At 32.2% G+C, this 21,386-nt stretch overlaps 1 protein-coding gene across 2 annotated transcripts in view; it reads right to left on the bottom strand.

The window, feature by feature from the left end:
* LOC118202708 (pyroglutamyl-peptidase 1) overlaps nt 1–15,279 on the bottom strand; it is a 43,405-nt gene extending 28,126 nt beyond the window's left edge. Inside the window, exons 1-3 of one of the 2 annotated variants that reach the window (XM_085811079.1) lie at nt 15,163–15,233; nt 14,825–14,860; nt 3,092–3,187 (exon numbers count right to left, since the gene is read on the bottom strand). In XM_085811079.1, coding sequence (XP_085667205.1) covers nt 3,092–3,187; nt 14,825–14,860; nt 15,163–15,166 — 136 coding nt within the window. In that variant the 5' untranslated portion in view covers nt 15,167–15,233. Of the gene's footprint in view, nt 1–3,091; nt 3,188–14,824; nt 14,861–15,162 lie in introns of both variants that reach the window. The other variant, XM_035374894.2, reaches the window with a different exon arrangement.
* Nucleotides 15,280–21,386: the final 6,107 nt, after the last annotated feature.

The following is a 21,386-nucleotide window of genomic DNA, read 5'->3' as shown; positions in this document are numbered from 1 at the left end:
CATCCGCTATTTTTATGAATATCATACAAATTTTATAAGCCTTGAAAAAAATCTGATTCAGAGTATCTGTTAATTATTTATGCATTTTATATTTCTTGTTCCTTTTTCCTTCCGGGGGGGGGAGGGAAGAAAGGATTTTTATGTCATACTCTAATTAATTTTATGTTTTGATAATAATAATATGAACTTAATGAAACTGAAAACTTAATTTTCATATTTTACATTATAAGGTATTTCCCCCACCTTCTTGATGTGCGTTTGTGGTGTAGTGGTCTGTACGCTGAGTGCATATTCCAGAGATTTGTGGTTCGATTCCCGATGAAGGCATTGCTAATTTTTTATCTTGCCTGCTTCCAAAAAATACCTAATGTTTATACAAGTGGCGCCCGAACTAAAAGGATGGTGGATGATGACTCTCCACACCCAAGGTTTGGCGATTGGGTCCCCTAGAAACCCCAGTCGCCCTTTAAAAGGGGGTATACAAGGTATTTTTCCCACCTTCTTGGTGTGCCTTCACGGAGTAGTAGTCTGCACACTGGACACGTATTCCAGAGGTCCATGGTTCAATTCCACGTGAAGGCATTGCTAATTTTTCATCTTGTCTGCTTCCAAAAAATATCTACTGTCTCTACAATATAAACTTAACTAACTTTAATCATTATTATAATAATCATATGAGACTAAATTTTTTCAATGCTTTTTAATACAATGGGTGAAATTTATATAATGATTCCAATAACAATTTATACGAGAACAATTTTTAATGTGGGGCATGCATTTTATTTTATATTTTTATTCATCATATGAGGAAAGTTTAATTATTGTCAGAAAATCGTATGACGCTGATTATGCACTTAGAAAATGCATAATTAGAGTGAATTTTATTTTGCTTCGTGCTTACTAACATTTAAGCAAATCTAAAATCAGTATGTTTTCAGAGATACAGTCAAAGTCATAAAAGTGACACCCTAAACTTTGTATATTAGCCAATCACGAAACAGGATACTTTTCCGAACACGAAACAGCCGACGGGTGGAAGGAATCAACAATATCTCTTGCACACGAACCTTCAACAGTGGCTCAAAATAAATATTGAAATTTATTTTCAGGTGGAATTTTTGGATCATAGTGAATTTTCTTAAATTTACCCCAGAAGCCCAACCATTCATTAACTCCACCACTGAATTTTTGGCAGTTTAAACTTCCAGTTTTGAACTGTAGCATTAAGAGTGCTGTTATTTCCCAAATTAGTATTACTCGTTATTTGACTGGTGACTTGTTATACTGGTGAATTTACAACTGGGACTAAAAAACCATTTTCCTAATTTAAACAGAAACATTGAATAGATAAGCGATCCATTCAACATTAATACAACATCCGTAATAGAAGGTTTATGACATGTGGAAGAAGAGCATTTACTAGAATTAGCTTCAAACAGATTCTTGAAAAATAAAGAGGGTACCTTAACATAATTTTAGTTGCAAATTCAACACGCGAATCCAGTTTTAATGGAGGAAGGTCCTGAAATATATTTTGCCTTTTCCAATTTCATATTTATGTTAAGTTGCTTTTTTAGTGCTTGCAGACATTAAGGGAAAAAAAAAAAAAAAAAAAAAACACAGACTTTTTGACGTGGAACCATATCTCAGATTAAAATTAACAACTAGGGAACCATATTATGATGATCTATCGTTTCAACATACACAATTTCATTCATTTCACATTATAATAAATGTAATTTATAATATAACTTTTATTTATCTTTTATTATGAATGAATTTTATTTTATTCTTATTTTGCTCATAGACTAAAAAAGATAAAATATATACGGTTCGCTTTTTTTTTTTTTCTTTTTTTTTGACAAAGAGTACTCAGTATTACAAAAATTACAGGAAGGTTACACAGATGTCAAAAATTTGGAGAAATTTGCACTAGGCTATGCCATTGAAATTATCAGGAACAATTACTTTCTTAGTAAAGTAATTATAGTCACTTACTAAAACTACAATTACATTAAAGGTGACCACATTTTCATTGAGACAAAGTGGGACAAATGGAATAAAATGAAAATTGTAATTTAATTATGAAAGCAGACCAATAATTCAAAAAATATTTTTATTGTATACATTCATATACAGTCAAAAGTCATTAATTCGGACACACATAATCCGGACCTCAAAGCTACAAACTTTCTGCGCATGCGTCGCGTTGACGCATGCACATAGGCGTTTACGCGTGCGTAGAAGACCTTTACGGCTGCGAATATGCATGTGCGCATGCGCATAATATGTTTAAGCATGCGTGTTTAATGTATAACGGACGGTATAAGCTAAGCTAAAATTATCTAATTCAGTTAATGTTGCAGATTGCGTTGTTCCTTAATCTTCGAATTGGATCTGCCTTATTATTTTTTGCAGACTGTTAAGAGCAATTTCATAAAAGTAAGCTTGAACTTTCGATTATGTCAAATAGAATTCCCGATATATATTTACTAATATGTAAAGGATCTACAAAGTGAAAGTATGTTTCGAAATCCGAAATCTGTTTATCAATTTCACGCTGCTCTGCGGCGGGGAACGCTGCAGCGCGCAATGAATTGGAAGTTGATCTGTCAGCACCATCCTTATCTTCAGGGCAGATGTTTTTATTTTATTTGGCTTATAATTCCTTACTAAATGTAGCATTTCATCTCAATGTACTCAGTGTTTGATATGATTTAAATCAAATTCCTCCTCATTATAATTCGCTTCCGATAGTGAAGAAAGTGACACAGAGGTTATTGAAAACGAAAAATTTCGATTGACAAATTAGTCAGTATTCTCGACACAGCAATTGTAGGACTTGAACAGCGGAACTTTGTATCTAAACAAGAAATTATGTCTGTTTAATAGAATTAAAGAGAAAGTATTATCACATGAAACGAAGCAACTTAAACAACTTACACTGAAAGAAATGTTTAATAAAGTAAACAAATAAATATTAAGCTTTTTCTTTTTGTAAATTTTGATACCCTTTAGATCATAATTGTTCTTTATTTCATAAATTATGGTTTCATATTTTTAATTTTGTAATTTCTGCATGCCATCTTACCATATTTAAACTGATGACCTATAATCCGGAAAAATCTATAATCCGGATCGCCAAAGTCCCGACGAGTCCGGATTAACGACTTTTGACTGTACTTGTCTGTAAATATACAAAAATATATTTATTATTAGCTATTGGTAACTATAAAAATATTTGTAAAAAAGCTATAATTTGAATATTATGTTTTTTAATTAATTTAAAATTTTACTTAAAAAATTATGATTTTCTTTCACAGTCATATATTTTATCCAAGTGAATACTTTGCAATAGATTCAGATCATTGATTAAAATGATGTGAAATTTCTCACATGAATTGGTGACAGTATATTTTACCCTTAATACAGATTTTAAAGTTTCAATGTTCAACTGCGTTTTTTCAATTGTCCATATCTTATTGCTACTACAAAAAACATGTTCTGTTGCTGCCTGGAAGGAAGAGAGCGTGTTCTACAATTTTCAAAATATTTTCATAAAGATTATTATTCTGTTTAAAATGAAGGACTAACTCCGTCCACTTTTTGTCTGTTTCCATATTTGCAGACAACCAACATTTAATTTTTTCTTCAGTAACATATTTTTTTACCAATGACACCTCATCAAAATGATCCATTTTCACAAATATTATTTTTCGGAAAATGGATTCTAATTAAAAAGATTTTTCACATATTCCCATAAAATCTCCTTTTTAATATTCAATTTCTGCGCTTTCAGGAAAATCCTTCAAACTTTCAACATGCACAATATATATAATATATATATACCAATATATATATATGTAATATTAAAGTACAAAGGAAAATAGACGGAACACTGTACATGCGTGCTTAGATCCATATTGAAGAAGAATTTTGATTGCGTAGTATTGAAAGAACTTGGCAGTCGAGGCAGTTTTAATTCCATTTTTATTTTCAATTGATATTTGTGGCCACAATCACTTGGCACTCTAGTCGTGCCTTTCCACAGAAGATTTACATTTTTGATATTGTTGAGATAGAAAGCAAGCCAGCGAAATTACATCTTAGCACAGTAGAGAGCAAAAGCTGAAGTGCGTAGCCATGCAAGATGGAGGCACGCGAAGAGAAAAGTCCCGGTTTACAAGGACAGTTTCAGTTCCCAATGATTACGTCATCAGAGCTGAGCCGATCATAGAGTGATCTAGAAATGATGCAATGCAAAATTACCTCTGTACCAGTTGTTCCTTTTACCCTCTTCATGCAAGATAATGTTGGAGGCTCTCATGTTATCCCACATATATATATATATATACCAATGGAATATATATATATATATATATATACGAAAAAATGTTTGCAATAATATTTCAAGATCCACTGGAAGTAAGTCAGATGGTGTTTGAATAGTACTGTGTAAGAATGTGCGGTGCACAACCCACTCCAATAATTTTTTGGTTCAAATGTTCGTTAAGTTTCATAAAAATGTTATTGATGCCTCTTCTAGCTTTTCCACCAAAATTTGTGTTAGTGTTAGTGTTAGCCTCACAATAGGCAGTAATATTATTGTTCAAATTATTCTTTTTTAAAATAGTACTTATTGAATCTAAAATTATTTATGAAGTTTCACCCGGCAATGAAACAAAATCTAATATTCTAATTTTAATTCCTGTTTCTGGAATAAAAAGTCTAACTATTGTTGGAAATAATTTTAAATCTTTGTGGTTGGAAGCATCATAATATATGGATATAAATGTAAATTTATCTGATTCTTTCTGCAATGTGAAAATGAATATGGTGAAAAAACATTACAAATAATTGCTTTGGTTTTTGTCCTTGCACAGGTAAATTTTTTGTTGTACAATGTTTTGATCATTTGCGACGTACAATCAAGTGATCTGAAACTTTGATTGTGGTTTACGGTGTGTGGAAAGCAAACAGCCCTTCAGTTAAGGCTAGCTGTTCCTCCGTTAATAATACATTATTCCTTGACGAGACATAACGACAATGATCGAACATCACCGAATAAATCTAACTTGTTACATTGCTTAATTTAATTTACTCTGCATGGATTTTTTTATTTATCTATTTTTTTATTTCTTTATATTTACTATACTAATTAATAAATACAGTACAAAGTCCGAAATCCGGACTCGTTGGGACTTTGGCGATTCCGGATTAGGGGTTGTTCCGGATTACAGATCATCAATTTAAATCTGGTAAGATGGCATGCAGAACTTATACAATTTAAAATATGAAATGGTAATTTATGAAATAGAGAACAATTATGATATAATGGGTATCAAAATTTACAAAAAAAAAGCTTAATATTTATTTGTTTCTAGTCTATTTATTTGTTTACTTTATTAAACATTTCTTTCAATGTAAGTTGTTTAAGATTCTTCCACAAAAAATTCAAAAAGTTCCTTTTTCTTGTGTCATACATAGTGGACTACATAGTTAATTACATTGTAAATGTAATTAAATTACATAATTACTTTAAAATCACAATTATAGTGTAACTGTAATTAAATTTTACATTTACTACATAACTGTAATTAGCTTATGCAGTTACATTGTAAATTATAATTATAATGTAATGTAATTACATTGTAATTGTAACTGAAAAAGCATTTACATTGTAACTATAATATAAAGTAATTGCATAATCTAATTGAAATGACAATTACATGCTTACATTCTGCCCAACTTAACATCATTCATGGCCATTTTAACATGCTTCTCTCTGATCGGATCAAATGTTACTAATAACTGAACAATTACTAAAGATTTTTCATTATTTGGTGTATTGTTAAATGTCTTATAATTCTGAATTAGTGAAAATGTGCTAGACTTTCCACTTTGTTTTACTGAAAATAATATGCACTTTCCTTAATATTATATAAATGTTGCATTACAGTTTTTAAATACATTTGTATTCTATTATTTTGAAAACTATTCACAAGCAAAAAATATTACATAAGTAGTAATAATCTTTCAAAATAAAATGATTAGTGATAATAAATTATGTAACAAGCTTAACAATGCCATAGAAAATAAATTTTAAAAAGGCTCCTTATCTCCTAACTTGGAAGGGGGGCTGCAAAATCTTTTAAACCAGCCCTGATTGCATTAAAAAAAAAAAAAAAAAAATTGTGTTATGCTGTACATTTGTATGATTTCAAACTTTGCTCAAATGTTTTTGTTTATTATATCCATCAGATACCAAATTAGAAGTGGACTTACTATCAATTAATGAAAAACAAATACAAATGACATTATTTTACAAAACTGAATAAGCCAAACAATAATGTGAGATTAAACCCCATGATCAGTATAATAGTTAGCACTGTCGACTGCTGTATCAAATGGGCCTGGGCCTGAATCCCAGAGAATGTTTGGATGTTTGTGGGTGTATAATGTCTTTGAGGCCAATTAAAATATATATCGAGCTAAAAGTACTCTCCAGTTATTTGGGAGTAGGAAGAGTGGCAGGAAACCCTCTGGTACAGTTCCAGGGAATTTCTTTAAAAAAAACTGGAATGGAACTGGACAAAATTATACCAATACCTACAAAGTGCCTCAGGCTCATACCAATGACAGAAGCAATCCTGGACTCCTCGGCATGATAAAATTTGAAGATTCAATCTCATGCTTCTCTCACACAAGAGAAATATGCTGCAACAAAATTTGAGATTATTTTGAAATTTAAAAGCTCTTTAATAGCGTGTTGCTGAAAATGAGATTTATTTTTATCTTTCGGAAAGTGAACTTAGGGTCTACTTGATAACTATTGCATTGCATCTTACTATCATACAGCTACACTTGATGCATTGAATCTTTCAGCTGTACAAAAATTAAAGTAAATATGTTGATATTTAAGCGCTTGAAGTAGCAAACCGAATTCAATCTCATTACTAATATTATCCTGTGATTTTTCAGAAAGATATTTATCCACATACATTTCTTGTACTACTCAACCCATAACTGTCCACCATCAAAAGTACAAAAAGAGTAAACGAAAAATATTCTTTTCAGATGAACAAATTGTTCAGAAACCATTTTTACTTTACTGCAATATTTAGATTCACAATATAAAAATACACAAAACATAAAATTAAAAATATGAAGAAATTTTAGTCTGCCTAACTCAAAAATAACAAACCAGTATCAAACATTTTGACGAGATTTTAAAGTTGTATAAAATAGAAAAGAGCACACTGATGTCCCAGACATCATCCCTTTATGAAATAGAAAATTTTACTCCTATCTTTTCTGAAAAGAACATTTAATGAACATTTAGATACAAGGTTCATAGTCATCCCAAGCTGTTTTCAGAACTGCTTATACATTATATCATTTAGTAATAATGCTATATACAGTGGAAAAGAGAATTAAATCACTTTTATTAGAGCTTCCTTTAAAGAATGCCACCAAAATAGGGTAGCTGCGTATTAGCACAACTACTTCGGCATAGTTTTGCAATTACAGAAAAAATGGAATGATGACTTATAATTTCAAATTATTATATATATTATTTCATTCATATTTAATATTTTGAATTAGGCTATTATTCTAAAAATTAGTCTATAAACCTGCATTGTTTTTCTTTTTATTTTGTTGGAAATAAGAATACATTCAAAGCAATTGTTTTCTTTAATAATTTTACAGCAAGAACTTTATTGTTACAAAAGTTTTACTGCAGTTTCTTCCAGTGTACGCAAATCCCACAAGTGCATACTTTAAAACTTAGGTTAAGATTAAAAAAAAAAATAACCTGATTTGTCTATTAAAACCGTTAGAACTTGTAGTCAAATTTGATGAGTGAGAAGAACACAACAAAAAGAATGCTTATAAAAATGGCAATGGGCTTGTTAAAACTGAAAAATCCTTAAACACAAGGCAGGCCAGAGTTTAAACAAACATATAAGTGTTAATAAGTAAGTATTTAAAAAAGTTAGTAAGGTTTATCCCTGAAAACTAACAACTAATTTTAGTGTTCTCAGTAAATCTTGATTATTCAGCACAACTTTCATCTGTATTTAATGCCTTGGTACACCAATCATCTAGTATAACATTCAATACTTTAATAAGTAAGGAGGTTACAAATCATTTAAAATATACAATGTGACATATCCAATATAAAAATGTAATATTTTGTTAACAGAATAGTATTTCCTAGTTACAGCAGCTTTGGTGAAAAACAGACAAATAAATAATTTACTGAACGCCTAAACTATGAAATTTACTTAATAATACAGAAATAATTTAATATAAATTTGTATTCATTACTTTACTTAATTCTTTCAGCCCCATTGGTGGCGTTTGCCACCTTGATATATAGAGGTTTATTTTACCAGTGGTAGAGATTGTTTTACTGTTCACCACTTTTTTTTAAATTTTTTATCTGGCATATCTGAAAACGTCCAGGGCTGAAATAATTAATACAGTATGGTCACCATTTTATTCAAAATAACATATAAAAGTAGATGCAAAATAACCAAACTTTTGAACAACTGATAACTCAATTATATAAGCACATTTACTTTAGTAAGTTTCCAAACCTTCAGAATTTGCCAAACTTTACCAACCATACATGTAACAATGCTCCGGTTTCAACAAACAGTGTCACCATTCTCTTAGGTATTCTTTATGTTATATTCGAAGTTCCAATAATTATTACAGACAAATCCTGACATTTTGCATTTTAAACTCAATTTTTAAAATATATGATAAACGATATTATCTCTGCAAAGGAAGAAACTGAGTAAAATTTATGCTGGTGTTTCCCACAAATTAGCTTCAGCAAATAAACAAGTACTTTGAAACTATTCTTAAAGTGATCCTTATAAAATTTCCAGCAGAATAAAAGAAACAAAAGCACTTGTAAATACATTTATTTATTGATTTTCAAAATAAATACCTAATTAAATAATGAATGTATGTCATAAATATTATTCTTCTTGCAATGAAAAGCTGCCCTTCTTTTTCTTTGATAAAAAATTGCCAGACTGAGCCAGGGTGATCGCACTAAAACATATATACCTAAAAACATACTCAAAATACACTTTTTGGTGGCCACAGTTCAGCAATAGCTGCTAATAATGCGATAATTGGTTTCAGCAACAGCTGCAAACTAATTATTACAGCCAACATGATGCATATATCATCATTCTCTATCAGTGGACTATTGAAAATACTAAACACATTAAATATTTAGCAATGAAAATTGAAAATGCTTTTACTAGCTGAAGAAACAAAAAGTTACAAACACATGTCAATTGTAAATTATGAGCAAATGTGCAGATCAGTAACTGTTTGTTTCATGCCAAGATGGAAATGTGCCAATTTTTATTTCTTGCCAAGGCCACTATAACAGAGCAGAAACAACTGAATTAATTTACTAGTAAATGATTAACTTATGCTATAATATAAAAGATGCAAGTAAGCTCTTATGCACTGTCAATTGACAGTTGCATTTATTTATTATGAATATGATTTTATCACATAGTGAAAGCAAGCATTAAAAAAAAACTTTTCATGTATTTGTTGCAATTTTTAATGAATTCAGTGACCACTAAACTTGATACTTATGGACTATCCCATCGACCGTGAAAGCTGGCTATCAATAAACCAGGAAAATTGGCAGAGATCCTGCCAAAGTTGTGCAAACGTTTCCTGCGGAATTCTGAAGAAACTGATGCCTCTTTATTTAACAGACAATCAGTATTAAATCAGCTTTGTAAAAAGGCTTCCATCAATTTCTACTAGTTTGTTAGGCCATCTGATTTTACTGAAAGCTCTGTTTAATATGCTATGAGTACAAACTTCTCCCAGGTAATCACTCAAAGCTCTGGCTGTTTTGTCAGCCATATTCATTTAACCATATCATGTCCATTAATGCACAATTTTTTGAAGGTAGGATCTACAACTATGGAAATAATCCACTTCTTGCTGCTCTGTAGAAGGCAGATCTCAATTTAATCATTTGGTTGATCTTTGGATTATGGTAACTTGGCGATTTTTTGGCGACCAACTCTGCTACAGCAACCCTCTATTCTTTTTTTTTTTGCCGCCATTTTGTCTTCACGGAGTAAAGACATGTTTCTTTTCTTTTTATTTACTGAACACTTTTTCCAACAATCTACTAGCCGAATTACACTTATGCTAGAAATTTTATGTAACAAAACTGCTTAATCATGACAAATATTAACTGCAAAATTGGGAAAAAGTGCACAATCGTAAACTCCTTGCGCATTTTTCAGAATAGCACATACACATAAACCATTTACACGTCGACTTATTTTTACTTAAAAAAACATCCCAGAATTGCACAAAAATGGCATTGCACACACTCTTAACTTTATCCATCTACACTGCTATTTTCTCATAAATTACAAAAATTTGCATGAAAATGCAAAAAAATTCTGTGAATCTTTAAACTCGGTAAAAAGCACATATATGAAATTACCTGATCGCAAAAAAGTATATACCCTTTCCAAGGATGAACATTTCCACATATAAAATAAATAAAATATCCAAAAACTTTTACCTCTAAATTATCTATTATATTATAAACGTCACCAACGAATTCATACTGCAAACATTACAAATGGTTACAAATACTTACTGTCAAATATTTAAATTATTTCCATACATGTTTACTTCAACTGAAACATATACCAAATTCCTAAAAGCATAAAATTCACAAAATAACTATTATTTAATTAAAATATCACTAAACCATGTACACGTCGACTTATTTTTATTTAAATCCCAGAATTGCACAAAAATGGCATTGCACACACTCTTCACTATATCCATGTACACTGCTTTTTTCTCATAAATTAGAAAAATTTCACGAAAATGCATAAAAATACTCAACTCAATTCTACTGAAACGTATTCCAAAATACTACAAACATATAACTCACAAAATCACGATCATTAAATTAAAATATAATTAAATTAAAATACATTACTTAAAATATAAATAAGCACATACATTAAATTAATAAAAATTAGATTACAATCCTAATTACTTTAAACTAAATCATTGCTAATAACAATTTTCCAATAATACCATATTAATTTATTTACTCCTTACATTTAGAACAATGCATAAAAATAATACCCTCAAATGATTAAAAATACTAACTTATCTAATCTTCAGAATCTTCATTACATGGCACGCATATTTCACACAACACACAATGAAGCTTAATACAAAATAATATAGTACTACAGTTTTCCAAATTCCCCCCCCCCTTTTCCGATTAAAGAACTGTAATTCGTCCATTAATGTCACATGACATATCTCATGATCTCTCATTTCCCTCACACAAAATAATGCGTAATCGGAACTGAGTACTTCTCACATTATTACCAAAGTCCTAGGTAGTAACCTTTATCGCCTCCAAAATGTCGCCAAACTACCAGTTACCATATTCCAAAGATCAGCCAATCATTTCTTTGATTCTTTCAAATAATTTCAAAATGCAAAGAAAAAAAAGTACAACAATAACAGTTAATTTAAATCTTTGTTCATGAAAACAAAATGTAGGTCATTAAGAATCTATCCGGATTTACAACAAACGAAAGCGCATATGTTATGAGTGTACTGTTATGTCATGCTTATCCATAACTAGTGCTAAATCATGCTACTTGGTGATAACTTCACTGCTAATGGGATAATATATAAGTACCCTGAATTCTAAACAAGAATATTATTTTCACATTCATTCTGATGAATCCAAAAAAGAATACACATATTTTTGTTCTCATTGAATTTTCTTTAAATTCTAGGAATATATTTTGTTTTTAACATGCAATTTCTATTACATTAATCTATTTAACCAAAAATGGCAAAGCATATGAAAGGAGGATTCTTCTGCAGGTTAATCCAAAACACTGACCCATCAATCAAAATAAATAAATAAATGAAAATAAAACATACAAATACAGTAAAAAAAAATTAAAGTATAAATAATTTGTATAAATGATTAGTTGTATTCTGAAACAGAATAACATTTTAAAGTAATTTATAGCGATTTAACTCTTTGCGAATTCCGAGTTATAGCTACTGCCTTCTTGATATCATCATTCAACTGTAATCCCGTTGTAGCTCTTTGGATGCAATAATAAAACAACTTTTGACGTATTCACCATCTGCGTATGGTTTGCCTCTCTCAGCAGTCTCTAAACTAACAACAAAGATTTCAATATTAACATTGCTGGAAGACCTAAGATTAAACCTAACAAGTTTATCTAACTAAGATTAAATAGAGTCATGAAATCACGGATATCATTTAAAATGTCTAAAAACATTTGCATTTTGAGATGCTTTTGCTGCCACATAACCTCATTTAAATACAAATCTAACTGGTTATGGCCAGTGACATGCTGATATTTGTTTTCTGATTTCGTACTGTCTGTAACCTTTTAGTTTCTTGCATATGACAATCAGTACTGGGATCGATAAATTTATATTGATGTTTAATGCAGAAATGTTGAAATCTGACTTCTGTTAATTCAGTGTTATACCCTATCTAATAGTCTCAGTATTAGTGCCATCAATAATATTTTCGTTAATAACTTTAACCAAAGTTCTGGCAGAATGTTTAGGCATAACAGCAAAAAACATTTGTTTTTTCTAAGTATATCCCGCCGTACACCCACCGGGGTGGAAGGATACATTATTTTTTTTTTCGATGCAAAAACATATTTTCGTCAAACTCGACAATATCACTAATGCTGCCTGATGGTCTGAATTTTAATACATGGATGGTTACAGGCTTTCCTTATGTAACTACCTCAATCAATGTGCAATGATTTATATCAAGCTGATATTTACCAAATTCAAGGGAAATTAATTCTAAACACCATACATAAATGAAAAGAACTGCCATTAAGAAACTGATTCTCAATCCTTCAAACCAATTTTGAGAACATAATCCTTTTTGTTTTCTCGATTTGTCATATCTTCACATCTGCATTCCTTTGACTAGAAGTAGAGCTTCGTTTCATGGCTCTTTGAGCATTTTCTTTCAGAGTGAACAATAGCTCATTCCTGAAGCAATTGTATGGAAGTTGTTTCCTCATTAGTTAAGTCCCAAATTTTCATATCCATGTTTGGTAAAGACAAAAATAATAAAAACACAAGAGCGAGCGTTACATCTTTAGAATTCATATTGTCGTTGCCAATTTTGGAAAAGCATCCCTTTCCTTTTTTAAAAAAAATCAACATTCTAATGAATTTATTGGTGACTTCATATGAACCAATTGCTTGTTGAATTTAGCAAAATATTTGGTGATGACTCTGGTCCTGATAACAGAACAGTAGTAAAAAAAAAAAAAAAAGTACTTTCTGCTGTACCACCTCTCAAAAAGTCGCCAAACATTTACGACTTAATTTTTCACCAAGCTAAGATGCAAAAGACAACAGCCATCTTCAAAATGATAGCATACTAAGAATTACATAAAACAACAACCAAGTCACAAAATTAAGAGAGTAAAAAACATCTATAATAAAGCCCTTCCCCCTCCTCTTCTTGTGCTGAATTTTAACCTGTGGACATTGTTCTTTTTTCTATGTCTACAGCAATCTGTTTTTAATTTAAGAAGAAAAAAATCAGAGAATTGAAAATTCAGTTCCATAAAATTTGACTGCATACTTTTGGACAAAATACTATATTTCTGAAGAAATGCAATTTTTTTTCATCATTTGGTAAACTGTATACTTTCATAAGGATTCCTTACAAGAAAAAAAAATATGCAATCAGTGCAATAAACATTAATGACTGTCAAATTAGAAATTGGAAATGCACTGCTGCATGCTTCAGAAAACACAAATTAATTTACTGTGAATACCTACATTGCCACATAAATATAGTTTGGTGACAGCGTGTTGCAATGACTATTTTTCAGGAGGGTGTGGATAATCAGAATATCCCCAAACAGTTTTGTCACTTTATGAATAACATCTGTTTTCTATTAATGAAGCACCAGTTACCAAAGTTGCATCAAAACACCAACTGTAGTAGCCTCTATACATTGTGAAAGTAATAGCACCATTATGGACAAGAGGGACGAATGAACATCAATTCAGTAATTTTCCATCCTAGATTTTCAGCTGCTTTTGTGCTGAAGTACCGATAGCCATTCTTCACTAAATTTGCACCCGATGCCAAATTTATGCAATTCTCAAGTGTTTTCTTAAGGGAAAACAAATCGTTGTGTACATGGAATAACAATTTTGCTTTCTCAATGTATAAAGTAATCTATTTTCACTTAAAACAATTAAGAAACTTGTATAATTTGGCATCACATACAACCTTGGCACTGCACACATTAAGCATTATAAATAAAATAAATTCTTTTCATAAAGCTCTACATATTGTTAAAGTTTCCACCATCTATATTTTGCACACAAATTTATACTTTGTGCTAAGTCGCGTCACAATAATAAAAAATGTCTTCTTTTCAATTTTATCTTCACAAAGTATCTGGTGAGATTAACAAAATTAACAAACAAAAAAAAAAAAAAAAAAAAAAAGAGGCAGTAACAGAAGATTTATAATTTTGTTACATTTTTACTGGAAACAACTACATTACATTATTTTACAATCGATTGAAAAAATATTCCAGCGTGTTTCTAGTGATATTCTTTTCGACTAATCAACAGAATTCATATAAAATTTAATGCTATATGAACATAGTTCACTTAGTAAGTTTCTCATAAAAATCGAGAAATAAAATAATAACAATGATATATATCAAAACTATACCTGTCACCAATACAGTAGGTATGGAAGACAAATCACCTGCAAAAGATAAAACTTTTTAATTAGTCACAGAAGAGAAAGGAAATACTAATTTGAGATAATTTATGAGGAAAGAACTCAAAAAGAAAGTGCTCGTCACATAATAAATGCATGAAAGCTGCTTTTAACGATCAATAAAGAAAAATATATAAAATCATAATATTTACTAATCCTGCGTCACAGAAGAAATTAGTAAAATAATGTTGAAAAGATCTTAAACTTCTAAAATATATATCGTTAAATAACTCACACATTTACTTTTACGTAAGATATTAAAAAAAAAAAAAAAAAAAAAGTCTTACCCATTGCTAAGTTGCTTAAAACAATCTAACAGAAAATTCAAAACCAGATAAAATGTTTACTTTAGCATTGTTGCCATACTCTGCAAATCACAGCTCAAATTTCTTTTAAAATATTTTACCTGCAGAAATTTAAATTGTGTTTCAGTTTATGTTAGCAATGATTTAAATGAAAATTTATAGAACGACACATATAAAAGTAAAAGTTAATTATTAATAAAAATTTATCCGCAATTCCAGCGCTCTGATACGCCATCTAGTGGCTAAAAGGTGGAAACATTAAAGCTCGGTATTTACATTTGACAATGCTACCTAGTTTGTGAAGCGTGTTGTGATCGAAAAGTAATTAAACGTTTTATTTTTTATTGTTGTGGGCATATGTATAACTTAAAAAGAAGTACAGACCACATGTTTTGTTGTGTACATCAGTGTAAATCACGAGCTTGCAAGGAACCTGAGTTATGCTTCAATCGCATTCTTGGTTCGAAAAATATCGAACGAGATAGCAAAACGAAGAGGGTGGATTCGCGTATTTCGAATTGAAAGAAAGTGGGACATTATATGAACGTGCGTTCTAAGCATTTAAAAAAACTGATTACATTTTTTTCTCGTAAGAAAAGTTTTCTTTATATATGCAAAATTTCTTTCTTGTGTGTCATACATATAAACGTGTATGTGTATTCTTCGAAAGTAAACATGCATATTAGTGTATTGAAGTATAAATCATCATAGCTCATTAATCTCTTAAATATTATTAATATACATATACATATACAATTATGCTTTCATGCATATTTTACCTGCAGAAATTTAAATTGTGTTTCAGTTTATGTTAGCAATGATTTAAATGAAAATTTATAGAACGACACATATAAAAGTAAAAGTTAATTATTTTAACGTTAATGATGAACTTTGAATTTCATATTCTAGTAATGTTGAAATTTCTGTGTGTGAGTCATTTCCTGTTAAACTATTTAGAACTGATTACAGTGATTCAGGATAGTTAGCATAAAAAATTTCCAGGTCAGAAAATAGGTATTATGATCTAGTATGAGTAATAGTATAAAAAGTATTACAGATATCAAATCTTTTTCACTATAGAATAGCATAACCAAACAATTTCTTATAAAATGATATACATACCATTCATTCCGAGGTGGGACAGCGTTCGAGATAGACGTCTTATCGCTTCGCTCTCCGTTGCCTTGCGTTGCTACCACCCCCGCTACTATACCGAGTTCATCGACGTCGCCTCAAGGGCTCTGGGTTGTTTCTTCTTTGGCTTTCGCCTCGCAAAAGCATCGACTTAACTCCACTGCTGCATTCTTCGCTGGATAAAACAGGTCGTATTTTATTCTTTCTTCTGATTTTCTTTATTCACCGTGCTGATAAGGGTACCTTCGGGTACGGCCTCTAGTTAGGCCTTTTTCCAACTTATTTGCCTCACATGATTAATCAATATGACACAACAAACACAACTGTAACTAATAATAACATAAAATTGGAAAATTCACCTCCAAACTCAGAAAATCCTCACATGAGACATCTCAATGATGAAAACAACGTTCTCCAAATATTAAGTCACAAAATTGCTTTATCCAATGATGTCGAAACTACCAGATCCTTGGTGGAAGATATCCAAGATATTCGTAATGACACAAATGTGATTTTGTCCGCTAGTGATCAAAAAGAACTAAACTTTCTCCTTGTTAAAGCCATTAATTAACTGCGTATGCAGGAAAACGAAATGGCCAATGCAAAAATAAACGAATTACAAACCTCCAACGAAAAGCTCGCTAAGCAATTTGAAGAGATTAATAACTTCTGCGACATACTTCAATCCACTAGTGGTTTCAAAGAACAAAGAAAAAGAAATTTCACCATAGACAAACTTATTCTGACTCCGATGAGGAGCCTTCCCTCAAAACCAGCAATCGATATAAACAATTAGAGAACCAAATAGACGACATGCATTTGGACAACGAAGATGAATCAGCCACTCAGCTCACTACCACCCCAAAAGACCAACCAAACAAAAGTGACACCATTCCCGCAAATAGAAAAACAAACTCCAGCTCCAAAACAAGCAGAATTGATAAAGTGCCAATTATTGTCGTAGATGACGTACCAAAAGCAGATGAATTCTTAAAAAACTTAAACAAGCAAACCGGAAAAGAGATAACTGGCACCTTAAAAGGACGCCGCCTAGAAATACAGCCTGCAGACTCTTACTCACATCGATTCATTCGCAAAATAGTCGAAGAAACTAAGCTTAAAGCCCACACCTACTTACTGCCCGAAGATAAAGTTTTAAAAGTCATAATAAGAGGCTTACCAATCACCACAGATCCCCAAACCATCACTCAAGAACTTCTTGACAAAGGATTTAAGGTTAACTTTATTACACTTTTAAGAAACAGAAAAGAAAACAAACCAATGCCGCTTTTCTTAGTACATATACCAAAATCAGAAGAAAATAAGGAAGTATTCAAAATCAAACGCATAGGTTATATGAACGTAACAATAGAATCATTACGCAAGAAACCTGGCCCTCCACAATGCTATAGATGTCAGGGATTATTTCACAGTTCCCTGTTCTGCACCAGAGACTGGGTTTGCGTCCGTTTCGGAGGCAATCACAAACCTATAGAATGCACCCGTAGTCGCGACCAGCCAGCCATATGTTATCACTGCAAAGGTCCTCACCCAGCCAACTTTTCAAATTGCCCAGCCAGACCAAAAAACAAACAAGTTCAGTTCCAACCCAGTCCTCCACCAGCAACCAATACCTGGACTAACAGAAAACAAGACTTTCCTCCGCTGACATCAAACAGTAACGAAAATATCGCTCAAACCTCCATTCAAAACGAAATTCCAACAGAAGAAACTACCAGTACCGCAGAATCCTCCCTGTCAGACCTCTTTGACTTCTCTACGCTAAAAACAATCTGGACAATAGTGATACGAGGACTCAAAAACATTAAAAACAAGAAATCACCTCTTGATAAAATAATCGGAGTAGTCGAAATCATTGAAAAAATAGGAAATCATCTTTAATGCTAATAAATTCAAGAACAGATGCAACATAAAAATCCTCTCTTGGAACGCTAACGGTCTTTACCATAAAAAAGATGAATTATCGAACCTCATTATTGAAATTGAACCTGACGTAATACTCATACAAGAGACTCACCTTAAACCAGCACTCAAACTACTTTATGCTCATTATAACACCTACCGTACTGATCGTGAGACAGGAAGAGGCGGTGGCATCATCACATTTGTTAAAAGGAGCATAAAACACGCTCAAATTCCTAATTCCAGTACCACTTTCGAAAGTAACAGAATAGAAATTGTAATAGAACATAAAAAAATTCAAAATTTCGAATATATACATCCCACCAAATAATAATCCCAGCGCACAATAATTGATTCACCTCCTTAATTCTAATACTTCTACCATTGTCGGAGGGGACTTCAACGCTAAACACCCCTGTTGGAACCGAGGACCTGCTAACAAAAAAGGAAATGACATATTTAAGCTCATTCAATCAAATAATTATAATATTCATGCTCCAGAGGAGCCCACCCACTACGGGTACAATAGCGCCACCACAATTGACTTCTTCATCTCAAATAACATTACTAACAGATGCAATATCTCTGTAATTTCAGTCCTGTCTTCCACCACAACCCCATTGTATTTGAAATCCCCATTAATAAATACCTCCCCTCACTTGACAGAAGTATAGTAATTACAAATTGGATCAAATACTCTGAAATTCTGAATAACTCCGTACAAGGTAACCCATGCATCAACAATACAGAAGATTTAGAACATGAAGTCTCAAAATTTATCAACAGCATCATTTCTGCTTTAAAGGAAGCCCCCTATACTTTTTTATGTGAACAAGCCTTTCCTTTTCCTGCCTGCCGATATAAGAAATAGGATTAAAGAGAAAAACCGGATGCGTAAATGATGGCAATCCACCAAGGATCCACAACTCAAACACGAACTAAACTCTATGCAAAAAGAAATCAACAGAAGAATCAAGAACTTCAAAAACCAAAAATGGACCAATTTCCTAAATAACCTAGCTATAGAGGACAATTCCCTATTTGACATTTCCCGCAAATTCAAGAAACCTTATAAACCTATTCCACCTATCCATGGACCTAGTGGAACTTCATATACAGAAGAAGATAAAGCTAAATCTTTTGCGGACTATATGGAAGATACATTCACTCTTAATCCCACTCCGTACAACAATAACCATATTGAACGGGTCAACCAAGTGGTCAATAACTTCCTTAACACCCCTGCTCCGTACAACTTCACTTTCCTGACTACCCCAACCATCGTTGCCAACACCATCAGCGCCTTACAAACGAAGAAAGCCATAGGGCACGATGGCATCTCAATTAAAGCACTGAAGCATCTCCCGATCAACGCTCTTACCTGCCTAACTAAAATAATCAACAACATTATCAAATTCGCTCATTTTCCTAACTCATGGAAGCAAGCTATAATAATTGTTTTTGCTAAACCGCAACAAAATCCAACTCTCCCACAGAACTATCGCCCTATCAGTTTACTTAGCCACCTGTCTAAAGTTACTGAGAAAATTCTACTTTTCCACATCCAAAAAATTCACCCTTCCATGACTTTTCTACCAGAAGAACAATTCGGTTTTCGTAATCATCATAGCACTTGCCACCAACTTCTTAGAGTTATCAACATTATCTCTGAAGGCTAATTATCACATTATCACTGATTGCAAGCTTCCGACCGGTGCTATATTTCTCGATATCGCGAAAGCTTTTGACAGGGTATGGCATCTAGGCCTTATTTACAAACTAATCACTCTCAATTTTCCAGATCATTTTATTCGCTTAATAGCCTCTTTTCTCAGCAACAGATCATTCAGAATCAAAATCGGTACTGCTTACTCTACCACCATAGTAATCAATGCTGGTGTCCCACAGGGGTCGGCACTTTCGCCGTACCTTTTTAATATTTATACACAAGATATCCCTAAAGATCCTTCTGTTCATCTTGCACTCTTTGCCGATGACACCGCCATACTTACTAAAGCCTGCACTGTTATCGCCGTAAGAAACCAACTCCAAAGCTATCTCATAAAACTGGAAAAATGGCTTACCCTTTGGAGGATTAAAATTAACACTGATAAAACTAAGGCAATAATTTTTCGTAAAGGAAACATGAAATACTATCCTCCACCCCCTGAAATATTTAACGAAGAAATAGACTGGATTAATGAAACCAAATACCTTGGAGTCACCCTTGACCAAAAACTTACCTTCAGAACCCATTTCCGGTCCGTAGTACAAAAATTTAAAATCACCACAGCTACTATGCGACCTCTTCTTGGTAGAAAAAGCAACTTATCTACTACAAATAAATTAATTCTATATCGTTCCATACTGCGCCCAGCTCTTCTTTATGCAGCACCGATCTGGGGACATGCAGCTAAAACCAATATTAAACAATTACAAATTCTACAAAATAAAATTTTACGAGAAATTATCAATGCTCCTTGGTATATTCCCAACATCTATATCCACAGAGACCTTCGAATGGAACTTATTTAAGAGTATATTAAACGATTAGCGGTCAACTTCTTTTATTCAGTACAAACCCACAGTAATAGCCTTATTAGCACTCTCAGACACTCCCCACGTCCCAAAGAAAAACATCGCTACCCTTCTGATATCCTCCCCACATAAGATTCACAACCTTAATTGACTCATTCACGCAAAACTGACTCTGCCGTTTTACCACCCACGGCTTCATCTTATAACGACACTGAACTTGACACCCGCCTTTTCTCGCCGCCGCTAGTGCGGACCTCACTCTCTTTCATCCGCCTCCCACACTCCTTTCACCCTTCTCCCTCTCTCCCCCTCCTGCTCTTTATCAGAAGTCGAGTAAAAAGATGTTTCTACATCTCGACACTCGAGAATAAAATACGATCTGAGTACATACCATTGTTACTCGCTGAGCACAGTTAAATGTTTTTCTTATCTTTTATAGCAGTGTTCGTTTTGAAGTAAGTACACTCACGTTTGTGAAAATTGCAACACCATGAAGGACTTACGCGAGTGAGCTGAAATTTTCAGGAAATGCAAAGTAGCGCATGATATGCAAATGATTAGAATTTCAAATCCGTAGCGCATGCGTATGCTGAGCAGCGCCCTCTGAACGG

Source organism: Stegodyphus dumicola, chromosome 2 (assembly GCF_044657685.1).
Source record: "Stegodyphus dumicola isolate Sdum_Otavi_A_Nest chromosome 2, ASM4465768v1".
Lineage (NCBI taxonomy): Eukaryota > Metazoa > Arthropoda > Arachnida > Araneae > Eresidae > Stegodyphus > Stegodyphus dumicola.
Note: the sequence above shows the minus strand (reverse complement) of the source record. Positions and strands in the feature narration are given on the sequence as shown.